Source organism: Sarcophilus harrisii, chromosome 6, assembly GCF_902635505.1.
Source record: "Sarcophilus harrisii chromosome 6, mSarHar1.11, whole genome shotgun sequence".
Classification (NCBI taxonomy): Eukaryota; Metazoa; Chordata; class Mammalia; order Dasyuromorphia; family Dasyuridae; genus Sarcophilus; species Sarcophilus harrisii.
The window spans coordinates 229,055,753-229,076,296 of NC_045431.1; the positions used below are offsets into that span (position 1 = coordinate 229,055,753).

Here is a 20,544-nt window from a genome sequence, read left to right on the forward strand (position 1 = left end):
TACAAACTTGGAAATGGAATTAGCTTTCATCAAGTCTATTTTCTGAATTCATCAGCCTGTTGTTGCAGCCCCAAAAGCCAACAAAACCATTACCAACAAAAGTCAACATTCATCCAACATCTCCTGTATGTAAGACATTGTCTTTGCTCCCAAAAGATGTACAGAAAAGTATGAGAAATTCTCTGCCTCTTGTAATTTACAACCTCATTAATTGAAGAAATAGAATCTAGTTAAGTCATACTACAGAAGAAGGAAATTATAACTGATTAGAAGTAGAAGTTTCTCTTTAGAAAGGCAAATAAAAAAGTTGGAGAAGTTCATTTTGTCATGTGTCCAGCAGCAGAACTAATTTCCAGTGGCATTCAATTATTTCATGTTGAAGTGGTAGCAATGAGCATTTTAATAAGGTCACTATGAAAATCAGTATAGCTTATGGTCTAACATCTGTTAGAGACACAAGGAATTCAAAAAATTTCATGAAGAATTCAATTAGACTTCAAATTAAATCAACATGTACTTTAAAACTCAATGTCTTCAATGTTAAAGTGGTTCTAGAGCAAGGTAGAGAAGAAAATATATATGTAAATTTTTTAATGTGAGTCAAGAATGAAAACTGTCATTGCCAAGGGCTTGTGAAATATATGCCAAAGTATCAAGTGTATATGATAAATGCTTTCTCCATAAAGTAAGTCAACAGAAGCTAGACATGGCAAGCACAAAAAATTAAATTGGATTTATTTTAATAGACAAGAAAGCATTGAATGTCATTTTTGAATTTGGGATCTTTGTGCTGTAATACCATTGACATTAGAGATTAGACTCAGTGGCTACTAAACATATATAAGAAGATATAGAGCCCTGAGGCAACTCTGTGTAATCTGACCTATTTAAACAAGTTATTGAAGCAAAGATATGGGCAGTGGATAAATTGACATTGGCCAAAATTATCACCATTTCTTAAGGAAGTTTAATTAATACAAATCAATTATCACAATAGAGAGATAATGGTGAAGGGCAATGCTGACTTAGAACATGTAGTTCGTTTAGAACATGTGAAATCCTGGGGTAGACAGGAGAAGATCACCATAGACGGGTGAGGATCATCAGCCCAAAGACAGTGAAAAGCAGTGAAGGAGAAAGCAAGTTTTCAGAAAGATTGGTGAGAGACAATTAGGAAATATTCCTGAAGACACTTTTAAGACTGGAACTAAAAGAAACAAGGAAAATGGAAAAGATCTGCCAAAATTTCTGTACTGAATTCTTTTTTGCTGGCAGTGCATTTGCCATATTTAGACTCCTACCATCACAGTGTGTGTTACATAAGCAAGTAGAAATTGCACTTAGGGAAAAAAAAAATTGAAAGGAACAATTGGACTAGACCACATATGCACAGGGGTTCTGTGCTGGAAGCTATGTAGTTGTGAGTAGGTCAAGGAATTGTTTTTCAAACTGTGTAAATGAAAAGAAAACTCAAAGGTTTGGAAACTATCTTGGATCTTACTATTTTGGGAAAAGATGAGGGAAGATAGAGCTAAGATACACAATAATCCATCTCTACATATATGGAATGTATACTTGTGAAAGTGTGAGAAGAGTTATAACTAAGTTATTCTATAGCAAATCATACCTTTTACTCAAAGGTAAGCAATCCCAGATACTGTGGACTATAAAAAAAAAGCACATCATCCAGAAGATCTAAAGAATGTTCTCAGGCTTTTCTCCAGTATCATATCTCCCATGAAAGTGTTGGAATCATACAGTATTCCTTGAAAGATAAAAACTTTGATCCTCTGGATATTGATATTAACCAAGGAAAACATAAGTGTTTTCCTCATTCACAGAGGATGACCAGCATAGAGGATAAATGGAACAAGGATTTTCTGTAGACGATGAGGACTCTCAATATCTTGTTTGTGTTTTGTTTTGTTTTTATAACTTTATTGACAGAGACCATGCCTGGGTAATTTTTTAACAACATTATCCCTTGCACTCACTTCTGTTCCAACTTTTCCCCGCCCTCCCTTTACCCCCTCCCCCAGATGGCAAGCTGTCCTATACAAGTTAAATATGTCACAGTGTATCAATATCTTATTTGTGAATAAAATTCTGTTGACTGAATTAGATTCTGAAATCCTGCATGGCATCTTAAATGAGATCCATAATCATTCAAAAGATTTTAGCTAAGCTATGCACACAGAAAAATCAAGTGAATGAAGAATACCTGTTAGTTAGACTATAATATGCAATTGGATGGGCAAACTGTGCAGCAATCCTAGGTACTACCTATAAGTTGAATCTAATCACACAGGCGAAGGAGAGCAGGCTGTGTTGCCTTGAGGACATTTTAGATTGCTCCTAACGATCCCCAGTTCCTCCATGGAACAAAGGCTCAGCTTTTGTAAGAATATTCTTCTCAGGAGGGTGTATGGCTGTGCGTAATAACAGTCTCTGAAGAATTAAAGTTGAGGTGAATTAAGTCTACAAAGCATGCATCTTTTGATATGTACCGACCAATACAGGTTGTCAGTGCAGAATAGGACAGAAAACATTAATGTTAGAGAGCCAGAAAAGGGCTCACAGTGGGATAGCATTACATTACCCAGAAGTATTTGAGACTGGAAGTTGAGGTATGTTTGTCTTAAAGTAAGAGAGAGGAAGACCCCTGGGACTCTGCTGGCATCCACATAAAGTCATTCATGACACTTTAGCAAGAAGCTTTGCGTTTGGGTAGACTTCATGGTGAGTATTTCTGTGGAAGTAAAGGGACAAGAGTCACACAGGATGAGAAAGTGTGCCTAAATTGCAGTCTGCCTATGGAAGAGACCCTCACATTGATGAGATCCCAGCTCCGTGGAGGCATGAAAACAAAAAGTGAAATGGGGAATAAATTCTAGGCTTTCAAGATGGGGAAGAGACTTTAAAAGCAGCCATATGTAGCAAGCCATCATCCAGCCGGGTTTCCATAATGCACCAAGTCTTCCATTTAGCCAGAGACTGAATGTGATATAAGCTTAGTCATAGGAAGGAAACAGAAGAGGACAGCTGTATTCTGTTTTTCTCTTACCTCTTTAGCAAGGCTGATTGTAAATTGATTCTAATTAGGATTTATCTATATTTGTTTTCTATGCATCACTCCTAAGGAATGTCTTGAAGGAAGCAATATGCACTGTTCATTCCCTTTTAGATAGATAGATAGATAGATAGATAAAGACTATATTTGTTGAATTTGGTTTCTCGCAGTTTTCATGTCCATCCACTTTAATATAATCACTTTTAAACTTAAGGCATGGCCTGTGAAAATCTCTGCACCTTGTGAAGGAGACACCTATAAAGATTTTAAAAATACATTATCACTGATATCCTTAATATAAAAGTGACAAAGAGAAGGAAAAACAGCTCAATAACCAACCAATGCATTGGAAACCATCATATACCAGGATTCCAGACCCCTCTGGGAGAAGCCTTCTCATGGCTCTTTGAGTAAAATTTGGTTTTACAATTTTACAATATTCCATTTCAATTATTTTGTTTGTCTTTTTCCTTTACATGGAAAAGGACATGTTTTCTGTATTGTTTTCTCAGTTCAGTTCATTTTACATCAGCTTATTTTATATAAATCTCCTTGTGCTTTTCTACATTTTTTATATGCTTTTTGCATCTTATTCCATTGCTATATTTAATACATTATTACATTATTATAACCTGTTTAATCATTCCTGCATCAATGGGTATTTAATTTATTTCCAGGTCTTTGCTGCTACTATGAAAAGTGTTGGCTATAGTTATCTTGGTGTATATAGAGCTTATCTTTGAGGCCTATTTGTTGTAATATTATCTCTGAGTCAAAAGGTGTGGACATTTAGTTACTTTCTTTACATAATTCCAAATTGTTTTCCAGAAGGTTTGAACCAATTCACAGCTCTGCAAACAATGCGTTAGTGTTCCTGTCTTTCTATAATTTTTCTTCTGTTTTGATTTACTCTTATTTTATTTTCCAGTTTGGTGAGGATTCATCAACTTCTAGTATGATGTCAGTGAATTTAGATGTTCATGAAAATCAGAGTGATCTCAGCCATTCCTCCAAGTCGTCACCTGTGCCCCACTCTGTTCTCTGGGTTTGGGGCATGGAATCAGATGCATATAGAGTAAGTACAGAGAAAATCTGTCTTCTGAAAGCAGCATTATTGACAATCAATACAATACAATAAAACACACAGCTGCAAAGTCTTCCGAGAGCCATGTAAGATTAAAAAGAAAAACCAATATAATAACTGTCTTGATGGAGATGAAGTAAATCCAATATGTAAATAAGTATGATTCAATATATATTCCAATATGGCAAAGCAGAGGCCTAAAGAAAGTGTTTGGAGAAATAGACGATTTACTTTCTATAGAAGAATCAGTACTTCCAGTTCTGGAAGAAAGAGAATTTTTAAAAATTAATGCCTTTTGATTTTCATATCACATTTCCCATTTCTAAATATATTCCTCCCCCATCTCTTGTAATGAGCCATCTCTTGTAACATAGATTAAAAGAGGTAAAAAACAAAACAAAACCAAAAAACCCAGCTCAACAAAATCAATTCTGTCTGATAATATAGATGCAATATTGTATACAATGATCTCCTATCTATGGTCAAAGAGATGTATTTTACTTATTGATATGAGGTGTAGGTATATCCCTCCCTTCTTTCCTTCCCAGAAGAGGCAAAATTGTATTGTTTTGTTATGGTTTAGATTTGGAGAGGGGAAGCACTTTGGCCTAACCAAGTCAATATATCATTCATGTCAGATAGTGTGTGTCACATACCTCACCCATAGTTCCTCACCTCTGCAAGGAAAGGAGGCAGTCCATTTTATCATCTCTTCTTGGTTAATCTTGATCAGTATTATACAGAATTCTTTTTAATTGTCATTTACAATGTTTTTCTGGTTCTGCCTACTTTCTCCATTTTTGTCATTTTAATTGCTTTTATTTTAGAATTTGAAATCTAATTTATCAGTTTGTTCATTTTTTAAAATAATAGCTTTTTATTTTTCAAAATATATACAAAGATAGTTTTGCAGAACCTTTCATTCCAGATTTTTCTCCTTCCTTCTTTCCTCTTCCCTCCTTAGGATAGTAATCTATATTTAATCCAATATAGATTAAACACATGCAGTTCTTTTAAACATATATTTCCACTTTTATCATGCTGCACAAGAAAAATCAGTTCAAAAGGGGAAAAAATGAGAAAGATTTAAAAGAAAAAACCCACCAAAAAAAGTGAAAATACCATACTGTGATCCACACTCAGTCCCCATAATCCTCTCTCTGGGTACAGATGGTTCTCACCATTGCAAGTCTATTAGAATTTGCCTGAATCACCTCATTGTTAAAAAGAGCCACATTCATTACAATCGATCATCATGTAATCTTCTTTTTCTTTATACAATGTTTTCTTGGTTCTGCTCATTTCACTTAGCATCAGTTCATGCAAGTCTCTCCAGATCTTTCTGAAAACATCCTGTTTGTTAATTGTTTCTTATAGAATAATGATATTACATTACATTCATATACTATAATTTATTCATCCATTCGCCAAATGATGGACATCTATTCAGTTTCCATTTCCTTCTCACTATAAAAAAGGCTGCTACAAATATTTTTCCACCTGTGGATCCTTTTCCCTTTTTTATAATCTTTTTGAAATATAGACCTGGGAGAGACACTACTGGATCAAAGGATGTGCACAATTTTATAACCTTTTGAGTCCAGTTCCAAATTGCTTTCCAGAATGACTAGATCAGTTTATAACTCTACCACCTGGTATTAGTATCCCAGTTTTCTCACATCCCCTCCAATATTCATCATTATCTTTTTCTGTCATTTTAGCTATTCTGAGAGATGTAAAGTGGTACCTCAAAGTTGTCTTAATTTGCATTTCTCTAATCAGTAGTGATTTAGAGCATTTTTTTTTCATATGACAAGAAATGGCTTTAATTTCTTTGAAAATTGTTCATATCCTTTGATTATCACTTGAGAAATGGCTTGTATTCTTATAAATTTAACTCAGTTCTCTAATTTAGAAATGAGGCCTTTATCTGAAATACTAGTTATAAAAATTACTCCTCCCCCCTCCCCAGTTTTCTGCTTCTCTTCTAATCTTGGCTGCATTGGTTTTGCTTGTACAAAAACTTTTTAATTTAATATGTTCAAAATTATCCACTTTGTATTTTATACGAGCTCTCTAGCTCTTCTTTGGCCATAAATTTCCTCCCTTCTCCACAGATCTCAGAGGTAAACTATTCCTTGTTCTCCTAATTTGTTTATAGTATCACCCTTTATGTATAAATCATGAACCATTTCAAACTTATATTGATATAGAATGTTGGGTATTTCTCCCGATACTTTATAGTTATTGTTTTATACAGTGTAACATTCTTTCAGATTTATGTACCACAGTCCCTAATTGATGAATATCTATCTTATTGTAAGTTCTTTGCTGTTACAAAATGTGTTACCTTTAATATTTTGGTACATATGGGACCTTTCCGTCTTCTTCCTCCTTGAGTGATGGGTCTTTGGGTAGGTCTATTTCAGTCACTTCGCTGAAGATAATTTCAAATTGTTTTCCAGAATGGTTGGACCAATTCACAGGAACACCAAAAGTAGAGAGCTTAGCAAGAGTAAAGTTTTTAAGTCAGAGATATTAAGAAGAATGTGTTCTAACACTGGGGAAGAATGAGGGTTGTTTGAGGGAAACCTCTACAAACATAGAACATGAAGAAGGGAGCCACTGGGGCTACTTGTCATGCTTCTTAGGAAACTGGGGTTGGCAAAGCTCAAGCTCAAGAGTTCTGAGCTGCACCAGGCTAAACCGATGGGGTGCCCCCAATAAGTATAGTATTACTATAAATGAAGAGCCCTCAGGAACATGGAAGGGAAGAGTTGCCTTGCATAAGGAAGGGCAAGGGCCTCGAGTTGGAAAATGGAGCAATTCAAAGCTCTTATGCCAGTCAATATCAGAGTGGTACTGGACCTATTAGTAGGAGCTCTGCTTCCAGCCTGGGCAAAAGAGGGAGACTAGAAACAAGAAACAGACAGAAGGAACTGCAAGATGACAGAAGAGAGATATAGAGTTTTTAAAGGAGATAAATGTACATTAAAGTTCCTGAGATTGATTAAAGCCAGATTATGGAGGGCCTGAAATATACTTCAACAAGGCTAACAAAAGAATCACAGAAGATCTTTGGGAGGGAGGCTGATATTGTTAGAACTTGCGGTTGTATAAAGCATGGCTTGGAAAAGAGAGAGACAAGTCAGAAAGACCATTATGGGGCTATTTGCAACAGTCCAAGGGGATATGGAAAATCCTGCCTTCACCTCAGTGACCAAAAGGAGAATATTATCATCAACAGGCAAAGAAAAGTAAGTAGGGAGCATATGTTTCAGACAGAGAGATAAATAGTGCCATTTTAGATGCATTGCATTTGAATTACCAGCAGAACATTCTGGCAGATTTAGAACAATGGGCCTGGAGCTCAGAAGGTTTCTTTGCTGGTATATATTCGGCCCCAAGAACTCAGTGCAGAAAGATCCAGATTCTTCTACTCAATCCATGGCAGTGGATGAAATCAGAGGAATTGTGTATTAGGGCTGAGTAAAGAAGCTTAGGGGATGTCTACAACTAGAGAACCAGAGGAGGATAATGAACCAGCAAAGATGAACAGCAAAGACCATACAGAAGAAAGACCCCAAGGGAGCAATGTTACCAAAGCTAAGGAGGAAGCATTGTGCAGGGATAAGTGGAGTGCTACATGCAGAGCTCTGAGTATCATTAGTCATCTTGCCAATGAATTTAGCCCAGTACTTAGCTGTGCTTCTTCCCAGAAGTTTGGGAAGGGTTACAGAATGTGAATTTAGATACAAAAACATAAAAATGATTCAGTCAGAAAACATGCATTTCTCCCCATGGTCATTTCAAGCACAGAAAATATTAATGATGCCAGCTGTCATTTATGTACGCAGTACTTTGAAACTGGCAAAGGGCTTGTGTGCCTTTATCCATTTGACCGACAGCACCTCTGCTCAGACAATGCCTGTCAGCCCAGAATGAACTAAGAGTTTGACATGGTGATATTAATATGGTTCCACAAAAGTCGTCTTCTTTCATCTAGCTCTATTTTTGTTACTTTATTAGTTCAAACTGATGGGAAACTTCCTTTATTAGGACAAGCAGCATATTCTGTGGCCCAAAAGAACAGACTGTGCAGAAAGTTATCCTGCAGTCCCTCCTGGTGATGAACTGCCAACATATTTCTTGCCTCCAGAAAATCGAGGATTCAGGCAAGTGATGAAAGATCAGTCAAAGCATTTGATTTTGCATGATTGATAATCTGACCCCAAGCAGGCAATTGCTTTGAGTTGCCAACCTTCATTTGAGAAGGAAATATTTGTTTCCCTAGTGACATAAATGTTGTTTCCTTTTCTTGTGGCAGTACTCGAACAGCACTGGATTTAGGCCTTTTGGGAGGAGAGATTCATTCCCCAGACTGCACCTCTGCAATTGGCCTTCGAAGCAGCCAGACTCCATATCTTGAATTCAAAGAACTAGACAGTCATCTGGATCTGAAATTCAAGATGCCAGATGACTACGCACGACAAGTAAGGCAGGCTTTGTTTGGCAGTAGCTGCTTTGATTCTGACTGGCTTGGAGCTTTGGGTGGGACAAATGCTAAGTAGGCAGCCCCTGAAGCAGAAGGTCACAAACCCTGGGAGTCAAGAGAGGAAGACAAAATAGCCCGTTTCTACAAATGCCGACAAATGCAAGAAGCTGTAGCCTGTGTAGGTTCCTAAACTCCTTCCCTTTGGCCCCAAACATCAGTAGGATTAATATGTCTGTCCCCATTTTCCCAGCTTTTTGCACCTTCAGATCCCGGGTTTGGGGAAGTGACAGAACTGCTTTCTCTTAAATCATATGAAAATGTCACATGAAAGGAGACTCCCTATCAGCTGGACAGCCTGTGGTATAAGAAATAATTAATATTGTCATGTGTCAAGAGAGCTCTGTGCACCAGGGCACCACTGAATGGCAGGGGGTAGAAGTGGGGCAGTAAACAAGGCAGACTGGCCAACATCATGGCACTGCCCAGTCAGAAAAGACCCATTTACATGCAGCCTTCATCCAGATAGATATCACATAAACTGAGTTATGTAGCAACAGAGAAGCAATTGCAAATTATAGAACAATGATTAAGGTAAGTACTGTGGGTAATAGTGAGCAAAGGAATAATAGATATGAAGTGATATTAATCATAGATACATGTTAACTAAGAATATTACTGTTAGACTATGGGCTCAGGTCCAAAAAGCTTCACATATTTTTATCATATCAGGTATCGAATGCGGTTTTGTATATTAGCCACTTCTTGACTTCCAGGCCATCTATGGATCAAAGCATTGATAGGATATCATTCAGAGTTGCAGATAAAACAAGCATGGAAAAACTAGCAGAGAGAGGACCCCAAAAGAATGCCGCAGACTAGAGCATTGAAATAAATCAAAAATGAACCTTAAGTCTTAGATTTGCATTCAGAACTTTGCCAGCTTGAGATTTGGGAAGTTTGGTTATATAGCTGTTCCTTAAAGAAGTCCTGGAATTGTTGATATGGTACAAACCCTGTAATGATTCATGGATGTGATATGGCATCCTACAAAGCTAATGCTATTTTATGCTGTGTTAAAAGAAAAAAATCTAAAAAGTAAGGTGGGGAATTCATACTTTGTACAGAGTTGCCATCAGCACTAATATCAATGAAAGTGGTCAAATGCTAGAATGGGCACCTTGGGAGCCAATAGGCTCTCCCTCACTGGAGGTCTTCAGGCCAAAGCTGGGATGTGTTGGGTATGATTTAGAGGATTGGACTACTAATCACCGAATCCCTTCTAGTCTTGAAATTTTGTGGTTCCAGTAAAAGCAGAGATGTGCTTAATCAGCTTAATGATTTCTTTCTTTGGTAAAATTTTACTGATAATCTTATATTTTTCCATCACCTACTTTTTCTTAATTTTTCCTGCTTCTCTCACCTTCCCAAGGAATTATTACTTACCCCCCCCCAAAAAAAAAAAAAAAAAAAAAAACCTTTTTTAAGGAAGGAGAAAGAATTCAGCAGTACTGTCAAGCGCATCATAAGGTCTGCTGTCCTCCATTGTTTTTCACACTCATTGCACCCATGTGCAAAGAAGATGGGGAATGAGTTGTGTCTTCTCATAGCTTTTCTTTGGGCCCATGCCTAATGTTCATTTTCAGTTATGTTGTTTTTCTTTGTTGTATTTATTTAGCTGCACAGTTTGATAATTTCTCATGAGAAGAGTTCTTAAAAACAACCATTTTTAATCAACGTATTATCCTTAACATCCGTGCTGCAAAGAGATATGCTCCTGCTAGGATATTTGTGTTACAGCAAAAACATTAGATTTAGAAACAGAAGAGACGTAGAGCTAATCAGAACTTACCTTTTCACTCTACAGATGGAAAAGCTGGGGGCCATAGTTCCCATGATTTTGAGCCCTTAAATTCCATATCTGAAACTCTTTTACCATTACCAGCGATCCAACATTGTAAACATTCCAGACAACTCACACACTCTCTGTCTCTGTCTCTGTGTGTCTCTCTCTCTCTTTCTCTCTCTCTCTCTCTTTCTCTCTCTCTCTCTCTCTCTCTCTCTCTCTCTCTCTCTCTCTCTCTCTCTCTCTCTCTCTCTCTCTCTCACACACACACACACACACACACATACACAGTGCTTTTAGGGTTTGCAAAATAACTTCTTTATTTTTTTAAATTTATTTTTTATTTTTATTTTTTTAAATAAAGCTTTATTTTCAGAACATATGCATGGATAATTTGACAACATTGACCCTTGCTAGCCTTTGTTTCAGATTTTCTCCTTCCCCCCATCTCCTCCCCAGATGGCAAGCAATCCAATATATGTTAAATATGTTAAAATATATATTAAATTCAATATTTATAAACATTTATACAATTTTCTTTCTGCACAAAAAAATTCAAATCAAAAAAAAAAAGAAAGTAAATGAGTAACAAAACAAAATGCAAACAAACAACAACAAAAAGAGTGAGAATATTATGTTGTGATCCACATTTAGTTCCTACAGTCCTCTCTCTGGGTGTATGTGGCTCTTCATCACAAGATCACTGGAACTGGCCTGAATCATCTCATTGTTGGAAAAAGTCACGTTCATCAGAATTGATCACAACTTCTTTACAATCCAAAAAAAGAGGTTCAAGTGTTATCTCCATTTTACAGATGAGTAAAGTGAAGTCCAGAGAATGACTGCCCATGTTGAACTAGGAAGTATCTGAGTGAGACTTGAAATCATGTTTCTGGATTTCAGGGACCTTTGTATTATGTCCTTCTTTTCCCCTTTTGTGAGAAATCTGCTTCAGTAGATTGTCCCTTTGAGGTGGTATGGTAGAAACAATAATGATTCTGAAATCAAAGGGATTGACTTCACATCCCAGTTGTGACACTAAATGTAGCCTCTCTGGATCTCAGTTTATTCATCTATAAAATGACAGGATTGGACTAGCTATCCTGAGGTTCCTTCCTTCTCTCAGTCAGTGGTCCAAGTCATTATGGGACTTTGCTTCATTTTTTATCTCCAGGAACATCCTTTAAAGTTTTTTCCTTGTCGTTTTAAATGTCAGCTTTGTGCTTTTCAGATTTTGCTTTCCCGTATTAATAACTATACTATCACAGAGGATGAAATAGGAACACTCTTATTTCACGCCATCAATAAGGTGAGTAAAGATTATCTTTTTACTTGAAAACGACAGCCAAAAGCCAAGTTGAACTTAAAGACCATGGCAGCTATACTTCCACTAATAAGAACTTTTGGGCCATATGTTTGGTTTTTTTTCTTTAGCCGAATGAGCCTTTGTGGTTCATGTTCAATGAAGCTGGACTCTACTGGCGAGCCCTGGGCAACAGCACATTTGCCATCGCCTGCTTGCAGAGAGCTTTGGATTTGGCTCCCCCTCAGCACCAAGACATTCCTCTTGTGAACCTAGCCAACCTCTTGATGCACTACGGCCTTCACCACGAAGCTAGCAAGCTGCTCCTCCAGGCTTTGGCGATCAATAGCTCTGAGGTGAGGACTTTTTATTTCTTCAGAACTTTCCAGCATGTTTACTGCCTTCTCCATGCTTTTTTGCAGGCAGTGCCTCTGATTTTCAAGAGCGGTATGGATCAGACAGAGGATGTTTGTGTGTATTTTTTCATGGTCATTTGTTTCCTTTTTAAAATGTACGACGCTCACATTGATGCAGTTTGTTAAAGATGGGTTAAGATGAGACAGAGGACTGCCACCTCTCAGAGCCCACATCTACATCATTTGAGGCTCCTTTCCTCACAAGACATTGTGTCCTTCTCCTTAATCCCTAGACTACTTTTAAAGTTTTTATCCATATAAAGCCAAGATTGGCCGTAAGAGAAGATGTGCTGTGGAGGCATTTCATTCATGTCTGGCTTTTCATGACCCCATTTAGAAGATACTTGGAGTAGTTTGCCATTTCCTTTTCCAGCCTATTTTGCAGATGAAGATAATGAGGCAAACAGTTAAATAACATGTCCAGTAAATGTCTAAGACAGGATTTGAATTCAGGAAACTCAAGTCTTCCTAACTACTTGTGCCATTTGTTTGCTCAGGAAAAGATAAGGAAGTCTTTATTCATCTGTGCCCCTTATTCTTTGACCTGCAACCTCTGAAATGATATTTGATAAGTGAAAGAGTGCTGAAACTAATAGGTAGTGTGCAAGATACATAAAAAATGGCAAATGGACAGCATGTCATGACTTAAAGAATAATTGATTTGAAGTTAGACGATTAGAATTTTAACGCTGCCTCGTGCTTACTAATTGGCTCCAGGTCTCAGTTTTCATCTCTTAAATGGGTATCTTTGGACTGAACCATATCTTAAGGCTTCTCCCAGTTCCACATCCTGTGATCCAATTTTTTTTAAGTTAAAGAGAAATCAGCTAATATGGAAGGGGGATTTTCTCCCCACTATAATATTCAAATTAGCACAATCACAAATTTTACAAAATTCAGGACTCTTGATTACCCTTCCTGGGGGAGGGAGTGAGGGGGAATGAACCAGAGGGAGAATCAATATTCTCCTCCAGAGATTTTAACCATGAGATTTACCATCTGTCCTGTCTTTTCTCCAGGGGATCCCTTCCCCTACTTTGTTATCTTTTTACTTGGAAACCCGAAACTCGAACCCTTGGGAATGATAACCAAAAGTCAAATTGAACTTCATAAAATCCAGTCTGGACTATGGAGGACACGCTTTCACTAGTAGGAACCTCTGAGCCATGTGTTTGGTTTTTCTTTAGCCAAATGAGCCTTTAATGATTCCTGATGCATGTTATGTAAGTTCAGGAGTACAGACCATTTTTACTGCTGTGCAAGGGAATTTCAGAGTCTTGAGTGCTCTACAGATACACAACACAAATCTTATACTGTTAACTTGGTTTAGAGCAGATGTAAAACCTTCATCTGTCTTCCAGGCTTTCCCCTATTTCTAGGACTAAGCTCCTCTTTTCACCTGACTTTTGAATTTTCTGGCCATTTTTGCTAATTCATCTGACATCCAGCCTTAGACCTAGGTCATAGTTTTGCTTAGCTCCTTAGATTTCCTTGGAAAAGCAGGGTCTTTTTTTTTTTTTTTTTTTAAATGGATCCCAAAGACACCATTGTGGTTTTATGTTGACATCGCATTTCTCTCATTTGACTGAACCCTGACTCAGCTCATACCTTCCTTTTGCTCATAGATATTCTGATAGCTTTTCCTCTGTCCTTGAATGCAAGAGAGCAAAGTCACTGTTCTGTATTCTGGATTCTTCCCTGGGCTTACACTTCCCTTTTTTCTCCAGAACATTTCTGAATCCAGAAGTCCTCCAGAAATTCCAGTTACTTTTCAATAAATAAAGAAGGCCTTCTTCAGCCATTCATTGTGCCCTCCAGTAGCCCAGCATTGTGTTAGTCGTAGAAGTCCATCTACAATGACTTTAAGGACAAGGTTTTCTTTGAGGAGGAATGGGGGAGAAGAGTGGATATAAAGAACAATATTACTCCATAGATTTGATTAGAGATGTAGGTAAAGTTAATGACTAAAAGGTATTGCTTTTGCTTTGACAGTTCCATAAGGTGTTACCTGGGAAAACTTCAGGGCAAATGTGGTGGGGAGTATAAAACATTAAACGTATAAAATAAAACTGCTGCCTCTTTAGCCAGACTGAGTTCCCACATAGCCTCTGGGGACTAATTTTTTTGCCTTACTTAATTAAACTCTACAGGACACAAATATTGCCAATAAATTGAGTAATCAAAACAATATGACAAATGAGACTGTTTTGAAAAGGAAAACTATTTCAAGTCAGTTAACTACAGGTTTCTTTCTAGGTCAGAAATTGCCTACAGGTGAACAGAGCAATCCCTACATCCCTTCCCTCATGTGTGAATGAGTAACTTGGGAAAGTCACATCACCGTGACTCCAGGAGAGTTGTGAGGCAACTTTTTTTCCTCCAAATGGAATGGCATCTTAAAATAATAAGGCAAAGGCAACCCATGAATGCTAATTCCCATTTAATGAAGTAAATTGGCTGCCCCAGCCCATTAGCATGGTCATTATTCTGACTAAGTGTTAACTACAGCACTTAGTATCCTTAAGCAAACTCTAGAGATGCTTTGAAAATCCAAGTGTCATACTTACTTGTGGGTTGGGATTTAAGCCACTAAATAATATTTAAAGTGTAATCTGAAGAGAAAAGTGCTCACTTGCTGGGCTAAAGTTGGGAGAGTTCTGCTTTCAGTTGGCTTGTTACAGTGAAACATTTTCTATGAGTTAATACCAGCGTGTTAAATGTTACTTTACTGCTGTTAAGCTGTATTGCCGATGGCACAAATTCTGTTTTTCCCATTACACTTTTGTCCCAACTAATTGAAGAGGAGAGTAAGCAAATGAACAGATTAAAATTCAACTGTGCTTCCTTCAAGTAAGGAATTTTTTAATGATGCCATAATCTGGTACAGTGACTAGCCAATGTGAGTTTAAATGGCTCTCAGTCTCAGTTTTCCTCCCTTCCCATCCCCAGACCTCTCATTCCACAGGCAAAGCTAGGAAGAAAGAGTAGACTCTGTTGAAATAGTTTGTGCTTATTACCTTTAGTAGGGCTGTGTATAATGAGGAATATATAAATATATTTATTTAATATATTCTCTGAACCCATTGTTTAAATGATTTACTACATCATCACAAGAACATTAGGTGTGGATTTTTTTTTAAGCAGTCAATGGCTCTCAAACGAAAATTGTTGGCTGCTCATCAGTCCTGCATTTAGGATCCGGTAGTACCAGTGAAATGGCCAGTGATCCCAAAGTTTGTTGGGAAACCTGTGCTTTCCAGAGGCCCAGTCGCTGTTTTGAAACTTGAAGAAAATAAAAATTCCCTACTTTCTTACTTTGCGTTTTTTCCTTTCTTTTCAGCCTCTGACCTTTCTGAGCCTAGGAAACGCCTATCTTGCTCTGAAAAACATCAGTGGGGCGATTCAGGCCTTTCGGCAGGCTCTGAACGTGACGACCAGGTGTCTGGAGTGTGAAGGCAGCCTGAAACTGGTCCGCTGCATGCAGTTTTACCCGTTTCTGTACGCCACCCCCTCATCCGCGTGCAGTGGTAAGCAGCTGCCAAGCGCTGGCCAGGAAGCGAGCTGAGGCCACTGGCCTGCCTGCCAGTTCTTAGGACTGGCCGGGGGGAGGTTTCTCCTGAGAGTTCCCTGCTCTTCATGTGACCGTGATTATGCCAGTTGTAGAAATTTTGCTACTTAGAGTTTCTCTCCATGCTGTAAAACTATGGGGTGAGGCTTGAACCCAAGTCTTTTAGCTAGAACAGTGAAATACCTAGACAACCTTAAACCTGCCCTTTAAAGGGTGAGGCTGAAGGTTACCATTGCAGCTTTTAAAATCAGAAGTTGTGAGAAGAGAGTGTTTCCTCTTTCCAACAATGGGAGGGAGGTATGTAAAGACAGGGAGAAAGCCCAATGTGCCTTAGACAACCAAACTTGAATTAATGCCTGTAAACAGCAGAGCTCTGGTGCACGCTCATTCATCAGAATCCTTATGTTTCCCCACTGATCAAGAACCATTTATTGCTTTAATCTTCATCCAATAAAAGTCATGATTGAAGAGACCCTCTTAAAAATATCAAGCAACCAGTTTCCTCGTACACTTGAAGCAGGCTCTGAATTCATGAGCATGGAGTTCTTTGTAGTCAACTTTAGATAGATGCAGATAGAAGATCCAAAAATGATGGATTTATCAGTACATTGTTTTTGTTTAGAATCAATAGCCCAGTTGGTCTTTGTTTATTTTTGAGGCCTTTCACAGTTTAAATTTTGAAAATGTATGTGGGTATTTGAGTGAAAAAGAAATAGACAGCTGGTGAAGAGGCTTGTCTAGAAGCAGACCCAAATGTCATATTAATGACTAAGAACTCGATTTAATCACTTGGATGCGTGGAAGGGTGTGATGCACTGGCAGTCATGAAGAATCCCTGCACTCTCGAGTAGTCCTAGAATCTTAGAGCTAGAAGCCATTGTAGTTACCATCCATCCTCGCCAGCTCTTATTTGACAGATAAAGAAACCAAGTCCCAGAAGAGTTGTGATTGGTCCATGGCCTCACCCCCAGGGAGTGGCAACATTGGAAGTAGAAACCAAAGTCTTCTGACTTAAGTCCACATGCTTCTCTCTTCAAGGCAGTCCTCCCCAATGTTCCTCGACTCCAGTCCAGTACAGCCAGTTCTCTTGTAAGTTTAAGTGGACCTTTCCACACACCTCACCCTCCCCACTTGGGGCTCTGTGTGGCCCTGCCAAAACCCATGGCACGGGGCAAACTGGAAGCCGAGCCAGAGGGGCCTGAGGAGTCCACTTTGTGTGATGTGAATGTATGTAAAGTGAGAACTGTCTGTATTTGAGTTTTTAAATGTTACTATATTTTTAAGCATCCAAAGAAAGCAAGAGACTCAGAAATATAAGGGTGCCAAAATGTGAGGTATTTTAGGATCCGGATACAATCTGCGCTTTTTAAATTTCTTGGATGCCCAAGAATAGCCTTGTGGACAGTCACTCCCTCTCTCCCACTGAGCTGCTCATGGAATGACTCTTTCTGTACTCTCCATCAGCTTGTTTTCTCTTGCCGCCATTTCTCTGGGAGGGAAAGAAGCACCCACTGGGGCCATCCGGTAACTCTTCTTTCTAAAAGCCATCTCCCTTTGGAAGGGATTTGGAGCTTTTGCCTTAGTATTTCAGTTGTTTGAAATCTCTTCTTAATTGTTCATATCTCCTTTGTCAAGAAAGGAAGTGCTTTGGTCTTGTACTTTCCCCTGAAGGATGTTATGAAGTCTTTTCTTCCCTAATACGAGAACTATTGCATAGGAAATGATTGCAGCTCAGGTATATATTGAGTCCCTAAGCCCTTGATGTCAGAAGTAAGTTGGAGCTGTCGCAAGAGGAGGAGGGGGAACAGGAGGAGCAGCTCTTCCAGGGTTCATCTTTCAAAAATCACATCCTGTTTCTAACAATGCTTCATTTGCATTCTGACATTAAAAGCAAACCTCTTGATGAGAATGGTAATTTTTTAGCCCTTTTATGAAGTACATTGGCCTTATGTAAGTAGGTAACAGGCCCTCTTGTGAATTTTGAAGCCAGGCTTTTATTGAGCTCATTAAAGAAAAGTCTCACTATTGGCAGACCTAAATTCTTGGGGTGATCATGATGATAATCCCAGATGTTCATTTAGCACTTGACAGTTTTCCCAGAATTCACAGATAGTATGTCATTAAGTCTATACTTGCAGCAGTCCTGTGAAATGGAGCAAGGACTATCATCCCTCTTCACATATAAAGCTGAATCCCAGAAAATTTAAGGGTCACACCATCGGTCAGTGGCAATCGAGACTAGAACCCAGGTCTCGGCTTCCTGTTTCACTCTGCTCTTTGGAAAACTACCAGACCCTGCCCTACCAACATTTTAGGGCCCTCCACTCTTGCATTCTTGAGGGATATCAGTGACTGTCATCATTGACAGGAAACTTATTTCAGTCTATGGTTTTTCCTTAAATGAGTATTTGCCCTTTTCCAATTACCCCACTGACCTTGCTCTTTCAACAGTTAAGAAAGTGAAATAGCCTTAAAGAAACCAGGTTCCCATAGGTGACATGTGAATGAATTCCAGTTCCTTCTGTACCTGGTGCACTCGGTTCTGTGTGTCTGCCCACATAGAGGCTTGAGCCATCCTAAGTGATTTTTAAACATCTCATTAACCAGATAGATGCAGCAAGGAGCATTTCAGCATTGTCACTTAATGACAAAAATCAACATTTCTATTTGTCTCCTGGCTACCTGAGCTGGTCTGCTTTTTTTTCTTTAGGGATGGGGGGTGGGGGCGGGCTGGGGGTTGTTTGATTTTTTACCTAATTGGAAGATTTAGTAACTTACTATGTTTGCTTGCAGACATTGGCCTCAGGGTCAACAAGATGTAGGTCAGGTACTGCTTCTGACACATCCTTCCTGTGTACCCTGAATCTCAGGGCCCCAGGCAGCCTCTTAAGGCTTGTAGCATATACAATAGCTGCCAGTCTGAATCGGGCAAGTCAGCACACTTTTATTAAGGGTCTACTGGGTGCCAGGTACTGTACTCAGTGCTAGGAAGGAAGAAAGTTTTTTTACCACTAGTCCCTACATCAAATTCCAGATCTAGACCATCACACACAAATACATGCTCACATCTGAATACATACACCTACACCAGCACATGCACATAATCCCTTGTCTTTGATCGTCTTTGGATGAGAGTTGGGAAAAAAACATAACTTTCATACGTAGTTAAAAGGATTCAAAACAGAATCTGTAGCCAGACTTTCACCCTAAAAAAGCAGAGATTTTTCTAATAAATATATGTATATGGGTCTAAGATTATTTTTATGTTCCATGTAAGTCAAATTAGCATTTTTAAGACCCAGACTATAAAATCAATTTAGAAATCCATTTTTGAATTGTTTTTCTGACTGCTTTTGAACAATCACTGTTAGTCTTCCAAACTCTTGTCTTAAATTTTTATGATAGCCCACATATACTTATTGGGACTCTTTTTAAAACAAATGAATATTGTATACCATCTCAGAGAGTATAAGGTTAGTATTTTAAGTGAAAGGAAGTAGATCTTGAAATATTTGTGTGTTTTACCGATTTCACACATCAATTATTTTCACAGATTTTACCAGTATCCCAAGAAGTGGGTATCATGTACATTTAGCCTCCATAAATAGTTTTTGCAACTAATTCATTTATCATGCAAATAAATGACCATAAAATGTCATGACAAATTAGCAGTGATTCACATTACTTATATAAATCTGCCCAAATCAGTGCAAAATTATTTTCTTTCCTGAAACTATTTTACAGGTTTAACGTTTTTGGAGGATAGTTCCAGTGTCCAGCTCCATTGCGTGTTTGTACTATACAGTCTAATTACATGTTTGTTTTCATCTCACAGCTTTAATCATAGACCAAATTTTTCCTGTGTAGATAGTTTTTATAGCCATATCATTTCTTTAATTTCAAGGATCCTTGAAAGAATAATGTGGTGGAGCCATTTTGAATTGTTCAACCCATAAATTTGGCAGAAGTGAGAATTTATTCCCCTTGTCTTTGATAAGCATTCAGTTTGGCAGTCGTGAAAGGCAGATTGGTTGTCTACATTTGATGAAATTTTTTGCGATTACATTAAAAATATATATGAAAATGAGTTGGTCACATTCACATACACCAAAAAATATCAGTGGAATGTGGTACCTTTTTTAGTTTCCCAAATTTAGCAATGGATTAGATGTAAGATTTTGTAAAACAAAAAAAAAAAAAAATCAGAAATTTTCCTATTCATTGTCTCTTCCCCTGACTGTTTTTCCTTTTTTTTAAAATGAACTAAGCTCTGTGCTATTTAACAGCAAGCAAAAGCTACATTTCAGGAACCAAGATGCCTTACACTAAGTTGTTAAGAGGCAGACAGGGAGGGAGGATTGACAAGTTGTTACCCAAAAACATCAAGGGAAAAAACTGGTAACCTACTTTTTTTTATGATCTAGAATTGATGATTTAAGAATTATATAAGTATAACAATTTTATTCTTCCATAAGGCTCTGCTAATTGGGTACAGGCCCTGGGTGGGCTCACTGGGCTGGAAGTATTAAGCATGAGCCTGTGTATAGTCTCAGTTTCTCTTTTACAAGGACCAGCTTAGGCAGTTCTGAGGGCTCACCACCACCAGGTGATAAGTGTTTTTGGCCACAGCAACTCATAAAGACCATTTAGGGTGTAAAGGAATTGCATCTGCACCAGTGGAGGACCTCATCCAAACCCATGAAGTAGCAGGTTCTTGGAGAGTTAGAAGTAAGGATTTGAAGTCAGCAAGGGCCAGAATAGAGAA

The 20,544-nt window shown here is 38.2% G+C and overlaps 1 protein-coding gene across 2 annotated transcripts in view; it reads left to right on the forward strand.

Moving 5' to 3' along the window:
• TTC17 (tetratricopeptide repeat domain 17) overlaps positions 1 to 20,544 on the forward strand; it is a 106,640-nt gene that overhangs the window by 38,099 nt on the left and 47,997 nt on the right. For both annotated transcript variants that reach the window (XM_031941354.1, XM_031941355.1), the window contains exons 11-16: positions 3,999 to 4,145; positions 8,214 to 8,329; positions 8,482 to 8,647; positions 11,724 to 11,801; positions 11,927 to 12,151; positions 15,552 to 15,738. In XM_031941354.1, coding sequence (XP_031797214.1) covers positions 3,999 to 4,145; positions 8,214 to 8,329; positions 8,482 to 8,647; positions 11,724 to 11,801; positions 11,927 to 12,151; positions 15,552 to 15,738 — 919 coding nt within the window. The remainder of the gene's footprint in view (positions 1 to 3,998; positions 4,146 to 8,213; positions 8,330 to 8,481; positions 8,648 to 11,723; positions 11,802 to 11,926; positions 12,152 to 15,551; positions 15,739 to 20,544) is intronic.